Here is a 10,439-nt window from a genome sequence, read left to right on the forward strand (position 1 = left end):
TAAAAAAATATGACAATATGACGATATGACACTATATGACACTTTTTCAATCACCATGAATTTGATGATGAACCATGAGCACTTATAGCTGCCAAAAAAGTACGCGAAACTAAAAACTGTCGAAGTGCTTAACAGTTTTAAAATGATCGAAAAAACTGTTTCACGACTGCGACTGCTGACGACTTGCGAAGCAAATATAACACTTTTGCTTTGGTTTGTGCAGCTGATCAAACACAAGCAAAGCAATGTGAAAAACTGCAAACCAATGACTGCCAGAAGTGCTGCGCATTTTGCGAATAATTGTTTTCTGCTTTTGCTTTGCTTGCGACTGCTGCTTTTTCTAAAGCATAAGCAAAAGCAAAAGCAAATTTGAAACAGTTAAAAGAAGTCGAAGCAGTAAAAAGCAAAAATTCTACGACTTTTGCTACTTTGACTGCAGCAATTTAAACACTGGTCTTATCCAAAACACTTATTTTTGTTTTTTTTTTTTTCATTTTGGTTGATCCTGTCAGGACTTATGCTGACAACCCGGACGCACCTTTTGAAATTTTCCGATTAATGGTTTCCTAATGAATTTTTAACAAAGTTCACAAAACATTCCTTGGCGAGTATTACGTGATCATTCAGTTTTCTTCAAAGGTATTAGCCTTTATCAGTTAGCGTGTTTGTGGATTCCAAATATTCGCATTTTATTTTTTGACTCGCCGAGTTTGGGGAATTTGTCTTTCAGATATACAAATTCACTGTCATCTCTATGCATGGTTTTTCAAAATTTTAGAACGTTTTCGTGACATTTTTAAAAACTCATAATTATGTAAGTTATAGTCAAATGTAATATGTATACAGTCGTATAAAATAAGTTATTTAAAGAAAGGCACGTATATACAATATACTCTCGAAAAGTAAATCGATTGGTATTTTGGGTAATTTACTTTTTCGAATAATTTACTTTTCCAAATATATACACAAATTATCTGTTTTTATAATATTAAATGCATTTTTAAACTTAAAAAATTCATTCATTTATTTGCTTCAATAAAACATATGGATTTACATGAAAAACATATTTACATTTACATACATACATATGTATTTACTATGAAAAGAAAAAAATCTTGAATATTCTTTTGTTTTTTTTTTTCTTTTGTAATATATTTTCTGACCATTTTTGTACGACAATTCAAAAAGTCTGACACCTGATCTGCATCGTTTTCATTTTTCAGTGGATCAAGTAGGAGAGTTTATTTACTAAAAAGACGCGATAAACAAGAGAGTAAGTGTTGTTGCAACATCGTAAAAAACGCTGCTTGTTTCGTTTCGAATTTATTATCACACTCTCTGAAAAGTAAATTAAAAAATTTACTTTTTCGAGGTGCATGTGTAATCTTAATGGTGATTAACTTTTCCGCGATTATTTACTTTCTGAGAATTTACTTTTCGAGAGTATACTGTATATGAGGTCAGAAGTGAATGTGTAGCTGTTACAAAAAACTGGACGCGACTGAAACAAAATTATTATAAATTGCTAATGAATGTACACCAATATAAACACAAATAATCACAATATTTGTTAGACGAAAATAGTGTATACCAGTACCATAAAATCATGACTGAAAGCTATAGAAAGTTGTCATTAAAAATACAATTTTCCAAAAAGCCGCAAAATATGGATTTATACACCGTTTTATTTATTAACTTTTTTTTTGCTTCTAAACGCTATTCAATTCAAGAGTTAGAGTTATAGAGATTTTCGAGTTATGGAAGTTGTTTTCTGGCATTTTAAACCAATACTTGAGACCTATAACTTTAGAACGATTGAATTAAATATCATGAAACATTGCCGCTATTTTAATTAAGGTCTAAGACAAGAAAGTTTTTTTCAGTCAACTTAACCTTGAAATGGTGAGAAATCGTTAATTACACATTGAAATGTTGAAATATTGATATATAATCGAAGCGGTATTCTAAGAGCAGCATAATTTACAGGACTACACATAATCTTATAAAAAATTAATACTTGCGGTCATTTCCACAGTCGGCTCCAAGTCCATGGTATGGATCCGCCTTTTATCCTTCTGAAGAAGTTGTTGTTGTTGTTGTACTGGTTACCCAGGCCTGCCTGAATCGACAAGCCCAGCCTAATTGTCATCGAAGTCATCTAACGGGAGGCCCAGGAAACGAGCTGTTTCGATAGGGTCGGACCAAAGGGAAAGAGGTGTTAGATGAGTAGGGTTAAGGGGCATGCAAAGAGGTGGTTAGTGTCATTCGGGGACTCTTTGCATGCAGGACATATGTTGAGTAAGTCAGGGACTAGTCTGGATAGGTAGGAGTTTAGTCTGCTACAATATCCAGAACGAAATTGCGCAAGGGTCACTCTAGTTTCGCCAGGCAACTGGAGCTCTGTGTCTGCAACGGTGGGTGTTGCTTCTTCGAGTACGCCATTCAGGGGTAGTGAGTCAATGAAGTCAATCCTCTGCGACCCAGAACTGTCTGGATCGGTAACTTTTAGTCTAAGATTGTATTCACCGTTAGATAACTTCGGTATGAATAGTCAAATCTTCTTCCCAAGTAGAGTTGTAGATAACTATTAAACGTATCTTGGGTCTACCCTTAGATGTCCTCGAGAAACAATACATAACTGAAACAATAATATAACTGTTACAACAACATTATTTAGGGGATGCAAACAGCAATAAAAGTTCTTCGACTTTTTTTTAATTAACATCAAATTTATTCATGATGATCTTTTTTGTTAATTATCATTTTTTGGGTAAACTAACACAAACTTTGCGAACATGAAGTTATATGTATATATTTAATTAGCTTAAATTAATTGTATATGCAACAACAATAAATACGAGTACGTATATAATAAAACATTTCAATTGAATTGTGTATATTTGTGATATTGAAAGCGAGGGTAAAAACCAAAAATTAAAATAATATACGAGAACACTTTAAAAACAGCGTTAAAACACGTTACAACAAAAAAGATACTAAAAACTGGCTAACACCAACAATTAGCGCATGTGACCCCACCACGAGTGTGTAAACAGCTTAAGTACCAACAAAAGCGAAATATATAAAATATAATTAAACGCGCGAAGCAATTTCTTTTTACTTAAATTTAAGACTATATGTATGAATGCAACTTGTTACGTAGTAAACGAAGTATTTTAATCGGTTTTTTGCGATAACGACTTCATGGCCGCTTGTCGTGCGAACTTCTCACGCTTCGTGACACCATCACCGCCACCTCCGCCCAGCTCATTTTGTGTATGCGGCGAACCACCAACCGAAGATGCTGCTGACGAGGCCGTGGACACTGCGGAAATGCTCGACGCGGTAGACGAAGCCGAAGGCGACGATGGTGGTTTGAGTACACCCGTAGCCTGTGCGGCACTGCTGCGCCGGTGCCAATCCAAAATCGGTGAATCGGTAACTGCCGCAACACCACTTGTCGAATTGGTGCGTCCAATCACCTTCAAAGTCGCACGATGGCCAACACCACCAGCAGTCGCCGCCGCTTGTAGCGCTGTCTGATTGATGTACGAACGTCGCAGTATACAACAGGTAACTAAAAATGGCACTGCGATAATCACAAACAAACCCAGAAAAATTATGGCCAGCACATCCACTAACTCCGAGCGCATAAAGTTCAACTCATTGGCGTGTGATTTGAGAAAGTCACCGCCGCCTGCGCTACTCAAAATCAGCTCAATATAATGTATGCTCCTGGCAATGGGAGTGCCGTATGTGGAGTTCAGCAGCAGACGCATTTCAGCCACTTGCTGCGCATAGGCGCGATGTGTGGCCAACTTTTGTATATTCATTGAGAGTGCATCATAGCTAAAAGCATCGAAGGAGATCATTTGACCGATGCCCAGCTGCTGTAAGCGACGCGCGCTCACTTCCTGCTCCGGGAAAATCGGTATGGCAAGTATGGGTGTGAGTCCGTTTATGGATTCGATAATACTCATGAGACCACAAGTGCTAATGAACACTTTGACTTTGGAATGGGCTGGAAAATAAAGTAATTAGTTGAAGGAGAGGCAAACCAAATTAGCATAAAATAGTTATAGTTACATAAAATGCTTTCCTGTGGCCACCATTCGGCTATCATTGCATTCTTCGGTAGTTTTGTATAAAATTTTGTTTCCTCCCACTTGATTAGGAAATTATAATCCTTTAGGTCTGTAATGACATCAAAGAGTGTGTCGAGTTTTTCATGCGACAAATCTGCGGTGCGCGCATCGGCGCCTAGACTTATGTAAACCGTGCCCTTTGGTGCGGATTCTATGAAGTAAGCAATATGCTGCAAAGAAGGAAAAATTGTCAGCTTTCGCTTATAATATATACACACACACATACCGCTGGCAGTTCGTTGGACTTTTGTGTGCCCTGCAAATGTGCGCCAGCAATTTCCAGCATATTTGGCAAGTAAGCGCGCGGATATTGCACAATAGGATGTGAATTAATTAAAACGAGGCTAAGATTCTTGGTTAGGTCGCGGTGATGTGGTAACGTAGCGTTGGCAAGCTGACATAATGTGTGAAAGTGTTTCGTGTAAACGGCTTCTTGCGAGATCATGTAAAAAAAGCTGTAAACAGAAAAAAACAAGAATATATAATAATAAAATCGTATATAAACAAAAATATTTCGGCACACACTTGTAGGTTAACTTTTCAAATAGCCCCATTAGAGTATTCACACTACGTTGCCATAAACCCATGCGCTCCGAATAGGGCAAGAATATGCTGGGATCACGTGCTGAGCTTTGTGGATTTCCGGTCATTTGATTGAGCCATGTATTTGCGCCGGTGGGACTGATTACAACGGTGGGTATTTGATAGTAATGTGCTAAGCTATAAATACATTCAATCATCAATCAATCATTTCATATGTACACAATTAACTAGCTCACCCTAAAAGCGAATCGCTGAGGAATAGATCAACTAGCAGCAAATCGAACTCTTCGCCGCTACGCACTAATTTTCGCACCTTCTCATCGCCGAGCAACAAATCGACATTTGTCGCACCGGCATACATTAAACGCGTAAAATGCTCCATAATTGAGCGTTGCCGTGACTGCTCCACATCGAAGGGCAAACCCATCTCCTCCCAGTTCTCACGTAAACCTTCAATACGTATTTCGCGTATTTTCTGCTGCACTGGATACTCTTCGGCATGTGGACTTATCAATGTAACTGAGTAGTTGGGCTGCAATTCCACCAGTTGTTGTAGTAGACGTTTGCCAAACAGATAATGTGACTTCCAGACGCTAGGCAGCAGGGCAAGCACATTCGTGCCATATACAAAGTGCAGCGGCGCACTGAGCAAATACAGCAATGCCACCGCAGTGAGTACCTTCGCCATTAATTAAATTATTGCGCTTTGCTTAACGACGAAGCAGTACATTGGTTTGTCGCCCCTTTGACCTTAGTACCTTTTATTGCACTACACCCTATGATGTGCTAAAGTTTGACTAATTTGCTGTTGTAAATTTTTCGCAATAAAATTATCGATATATCCAGTTTGGCAAAATCGCTTTACTTTTTTGTATTGTTAGTAGAAACTATAGTCGCAATGTACCACTTATATGTGGGTGTTGTAATTCCGGTTCTACGGACTCATTGATTCGTCCTGCTCTGTTAAATACAAATATCCAGCAAGTACAATGCACGTTTGGCAAGTTGTATATTTGCATGTGTGTTTGTTGTTCATTGGTTTTTGCAATTTCTTGCTGTTATATTTCGCACTTTAAACATTTCTTTTAACTTTCTCAACAACATTCAACTTTTTTCTTAATATTTGCATACAATTAACTGTTGTTGCAGTTCAATTAACTCATTTTATTCAATAAGTTCGACTTAATGATAATAAACGGCAGTGTGCACTGAAAAATGCGACGAAAGCAAAAGTGAACCAAATTAGATAAAAATATAAGCACAGAAATTGGCAACAGTTCACGGCGTTTGTAAACAAAAGCTAAAACAACAAAATCGTGCTGTCAAAAACATATGCTACGAAGCCACCATTTTTACACCGGCAAATTGAGAGATTTGAGTGCATGTTAGTTACAAAGTTTGTGCAAACTGTAATATATATTATTAAATAACTATTTATATATCTGGTAACATAGTAAACGATTTTATTAAATATATTTCTAATTTTTTTTTATTTTTTATTATAGAGGGTTTTTCAAAAGGGACGCTACAAAAGTAGACCGATAGCAACAAACGACGCCATATTTTTTCCGATCTTTTGAGATTTCTCTTCAATAAGGTTTGCCATTTCATCATGGAAGAATATAGGATCCAACAACGAGTCGAAACTATTCAAAATTTATTACCGAAATTCGATTTATGAGCCGGCGGAGTCATTGAAAAAATAGTTTAGTGAACGTGTTATCTCACGAATTAGTCCGGTCAATGGGCGCCTTGGTCGTGCGATTTGACGCCGTTAGACTATTTCCTGTGAGGCTATGTCAAGTCTATGGGGCATTCAACAAGCCAGCGACAATTGATGAATTTCGTACGAATATCGAACGTATGGCCGATTTATGCTTGAAAACCGTCGGAAATTGGGTTCAACGTCGGGACTTTTGCAAGCGTTCCCGTGATGTCCATGCAAAATAAATCGAGTTGTACTTTCACAAGAATAAAGAATTTCATTGATATCCCAATTCGTTTCTGTTTTATTAAAAAAACTTTAGCAAAATTTTATTAATTTCGTTTCTCTTTACGAAATAGCTTCTAAATCTGATTATTTATACCAAATTTATCAATACCATATCTCGTATATGATAAATTATACAGTGAGAATTGTTAGAAAAAAAATGTATTGAAATTACATAATACATAAACAACTACCTTTGCATGGTATAAAACAGTTGTCATTATTGAAAAAACGAAATTGAATATCGTGCTATTGTTATTATTGAATTATATATATCTTTAAATATTTTCTTAAGATAGAAATTTTTTAGCTAGAAAATCATGTTGCATACTTTTCGCAATACAAATATGGCAGCGATGAATCAACGTTCGAATTTTCGAACTTCGAGTTATCCACCATCAGCTGTTTCCAACTGACATGCGCTATAAACAAATAAATCAAAGAGTAAACAACAAATGTTCGGCGCAATTTGCTTATATGTAAATAGTGTTCATTCATAATTATTGTATAGTGTCTGTGACGTGTGTGACTTTCCTATTTTAAGGTTGGCATAAAACAGCGGTGTTAATTAATTGTCATATAATATTATTACTGCAAATTTTAAAATAGTCAATTTCAAAATTAAATATTATATAAATACAAATACTCATATTTGAAAAAATGTGTATGCATATAAAATAGATTTGGCCGGTTGCCAAATAAGTCAAATAATTCTGCACAAAGTCTGAAACGAAAAGAGTGCAACAAGATTTGAAAATCAAAAGAGTTGTTGTTTTCCTATTGTAATTTAATGTGTTATGCAGTTTATTATACACAATTTGCATTTTTTTCTGCTAATATTTACTGGGTCAATTCTGCTTATTAGATTGTCAGCAACAGCAGCTAGCACAACGTGATTACGCAATTCCATTAAAACTTTGTGTGTTACTTGCAGGCGTACAAACAAACAACAAAAATGGCTTTGGCACAAGGTAAATAAATACATATATGTATAAGATGTGAAACACATTAACATTTCTGTCTAAATGTCTACCAGGACGCATCAATGTGGATGAGCCACTATATGATTTAAGCACTTTTGCCGGACGCTTTCGCTATTTCGCGTGGATGACGGATCCCCGCACTGTCATTGTTTCCAACGACCGTTTATTGCAAGCAAAAACGCTGGTGGAAAGCTATCGTGTGGGCAAGGAGCCTGAGAATACTACACAAGAACAAGTCAAATATGCAATGAAACTATATACATCTGCCTTTCATCCGGACACAGGCGAACTGCAAAATGTCACTGGACGCATGAGTTTCCAGGTTTGTGGTTCTTAAAATATAATATATAACGCAAATGTAAGTTATTGAATAATGCAAGAAATAACTTTTCGAAGTCTTTTAAATCATTGTTGTTGCAATAATACAAAACATATGGTAGTCGCGTGCTGCAGTTATTTCAAAGTCACATTGACATCTGCTCCCTCACTTTTTTATCGCTTAATTAAATGGAATTTATTTTAATTGTATTATCTCGGATATTTATAAACACATGTGTATGTTTCTGTGCATGTTATCTTAATTGCTTGTAAATAGTCGGCTGACTTGCTGCCGCCTGCTAAAAATGTACCGCAACGCTCGTGCCCTGTTTGCGCAGCCAAAACGTATGCAGCGTGACGTATGTAGTTTCGTTTGGTTGCCAAAAATATTTTATCGCGGTTTAGTCATCGGCAAAAATTATTTTTATTTTGTATTTTCTTTAATTTGCAGACAGTCGACTGCTGATAAGAGGCGGAATATCTTGTTTACCCACAGACAGACATGCATATCTTTTTCTTTATACTTTCAAAAAGACAACATTGTGCTATCTATTAATAATAAATTGATTATTTTTTGCACTATGTTTATCAATCATTTATATGGATTTAATATTTTTATCCAAATTATCACTCTCAACATTTTTATTTCCAGGTGCCCGGTGGCATGCTTATAACAGGCGGCATGTTAGCCTTTTATCGCACGGTGCCCGCCGTTGTGCTCTGGCAATTCATCAATCAGTCATTCAACGCCATCGTCAACTATACAAATCGCAATGCGAATTCACCAACAACAGTTACACAGTTGGGCGTCGCATATGTGTCGGCAACGACCTCAGCCTTAGTGGCGGCAATTGGTTGCAAGAGTTATTGGTCGAAGCGTGCCAGCCCACTATTTCAGGTAAACATTTATCTCATTTTTATTATTTTACGAAATTTACTAAATTTATTTGCTACGTCACAGCGTTTTGTGCCATTTGCTGCCGTTGCCGCGGCGAATTTCGTCAACATTCCACTTATGCGGCAAAATGAGATAATCAATGGCGTTGAAGTGAGGGATGAGAATGGCAATATTGTGGGCCACAGTCGCCTAGCTGCCATAAAGGGTATGACCCAAGTGAGTATTTCGCGTATTACTATGGCGGCACCGGGTATGTTGATACTGCCGTTTATTATGCAACGTTTGGAGAAAATGCCGGCTTTTCGGCGCATACGTTGGATAGACGCGCCCTTCCAAACGGCAATGGTGGGCTGCTTGTGCGTATTAATAACACTTTCTCTTTTCATATTGCTGCTAATATATATTATTTCATTTTCAGCTTACTTTTCATGGTGCCCACAGCTTGTGCTATTTTCCCGCAAAATTGGTAATTTGCATTTAAGTTTTTGAATTCAGAAAATTAATTATTTATTTTATATTGTATACACTACAGTTCGTTAAAAACGTCCACAATCAAACTAGTTGAAGCCGATCAGTATGCGGAAATAGAGTCCAAGACCAAAGGTCACGTACCGCAGCGCGTCTACTTCAACAAGGGCTTATAAATTGTCGCGTAATACACTTTAATTATGCATAATAGACAATATTGTTGAGTTGCTGAAGTGCTGGCGCATGGCGACAGCGTGTTTCAACTCAGCTGGAAGCGCATTTATAAGAGAACCGTTTACAATAACCGTGAATTACTGCTGCTACTAAGCATGCCTCAAATAGGCTAGAATTTTGAAATTCGTATCATTTTAAGTCAAAGTAACTGCGCATTTTGTAGTTGTGATTTAGTTTTAATTTTGTGTTTTTTCGTTCCTGAAATCAATGTATATTTTTATGGCACTGGTTCTTTTTCACTTTTTTTTTTGTTTTTGTAATTTAATCTATTAGTGTGTTTATGTTGTTATTTAATGTATCACAGTGACTCGTCTTCACTACCAAATGGTGATTTCTATACTAAAGTCATTTGCTTTTAATCACCGAAATTCTACGCGTGCGTTAATTGTTGCAAATATTAAAAAAAAATATCTATAAAAGATTTGTATGCAACTCTGTCTGTATTGTTTGTTCATATGTATGGCAAAAATGTTTATCTCCTCATATGCACGTACAAATGACTCGAGTCATAATAACATCTTCCATAGATAATTCCAAGCACTACCATCTTATTGTTTGTACGCTGTTTGTTTAAGAAATTAAGCGTAAAATGTATACTCTATATGTATAATGATAATTCTGAAATAAATATGAAAAATAATGCAACAAAAAAGGCAGTCTCAGTTGTTGTCAATGCAAGTGAGGAATATTAATTGAGAACAGCCCTAGGTATATGCCATATTTAATGGCGCTTATTTATACATATGTATGCACATAAATACTTGTTTACAAATGGATATTCCATATGCAGTGGAAATGTGTAGTTTGGCATTTTAATATTTAATCGTTATATATATGTATATAAGTGCCTACTACTCTTG

The 10,439-nt window shown here is 36.3% G+C and overlaps 2 protein-coding genes across 3 annotated transcripts; one reads left to right on the forward strand and one right to left on the reverse strand.

Moving 5' to 3' along the window:
* Positions 1 to 2,740: 2,740 nt before the first annotated feature.
* Positions 2,741 to 5,983, reverse strand: LOC105214576 (UDP-glycosyltransferase UGT4). The gene is made up of 5 exons (XM_011188084.3): positions 4,925 to 5,983; positions 4,671 to 4,865; positions 4,372 to 4,600; positions 4,087 to 4,315; positions 2,741 to 4,021 (listed from the first exon to the last, which is right to left on the reverse strand). The coding sequence occupies exons 1-5, from the start codon at positions 5,374 to 5,376 to the stop codon at positions 3,177 to 3,179; spliced, it is 1,950 nt and encodes a 649-aa protein (XP_011186386.2). The 5' UTR covers positions 5,377 to 5,983; the 3' UTR covers positions 2,741 to 3,176.
* Positions 5,984 to 7,073: 1,090 nt separating this feature from the next.
* LOC105214575 (sideroflexin-2) lies at positions 7,074 to 10,235 on the forward strand. Of its 2 annotated transcripts, none has more exons than XM_011188082.3 (7): positions 7,074 to 7,222; positions 7,544 to 7,649; positions 7,715 to 7,983; positions 8,632 to 8,877; positions 8,941 to 9,233; positions 9,296 to 9,343; positions 9,410 to 10,235. In XM_011188082.3, the coding sequence occupies exons 2-7, from the start codon at positions 7,634 to 7,636 to the stop codon at positions 9,519 to 9,521; spliced, it is 984 nt and encodes a 327-aa protein (XP_011186384.1). In that variant the 5' UTR covers positions 7,074 to 7,222; positions 7,544 to 7,633; the 3' UTR covers positions 9,522 to 10,235. The 2 variants fall into 2 exon arrangements, with proteins under 2 accessions (XP_011186384.1, XP_011186385.1); XM_011188083.3 differs by having other exon boundaries at positions 7,101 to 7,222; positions 7,613 to 7,649.
* The last annotated feature ends 204 nt before the right edge of the window (positions 10,236 to 10,439 follow it).

This window comes from Zeugodacus cucurbitae, chromosome 4 (genome assembly GCF_028554725.1).
Source record: "Zeugodacus cucurbitae isolate PBARC_wt_2022May chromosome 4, idZeuCucr1.2, whole genome shotgun sequence".
Lineage (NCBI taxonomy): Eukaryota > Metazoa > Arthropoda > Insecta > Diptera > Tephritidae > Zeugodacus > Zeugodacus cucurbitae.

Excerpts from the sequence above, each read along its gene's own strand:
- LOC105214575 (XM_011188082.3), top strand. Across the intron at positions 7,984-8,631 it reads CTGGACGCATGAGTTTCCAG|GTGCCCGGTGGCATGCTTAT; the intron begins GTTTGTGGTTCT and ends TTTTATTTCCAG. Across the intron at positions 9,234-9,295 it reads ACGGCAATGGTGGGCTGCTT|CTTACTTTTCATGGTGCCCA; the intron begins GTGCGTATTAAT and ends TTTCATTTTCAG.
- LOC105214576 (XM_011188084.3), bottom strand. The coding sequence starts at position 5,376 with ATGGCGAAGGTACTCACTGCGGTGGCATTGCTGTATTTGCTCAGTGCG. Across the intron at positions 4,316-4,371 it reads AGTCCAACGAACTGCCAGCG|CATATTGCTTACTTCATAGA; the intron begins GTATGTGTGTGT and ends CCTTCTTTGCAG. Across the intron at positions 4,022-4,086 it reads GCCACAGGAAAGCATTTTAT|CCCATTCCAAAGTCAAAGTG; the intron begins GTAACTATAACT and ends TTTATTTTCCAG.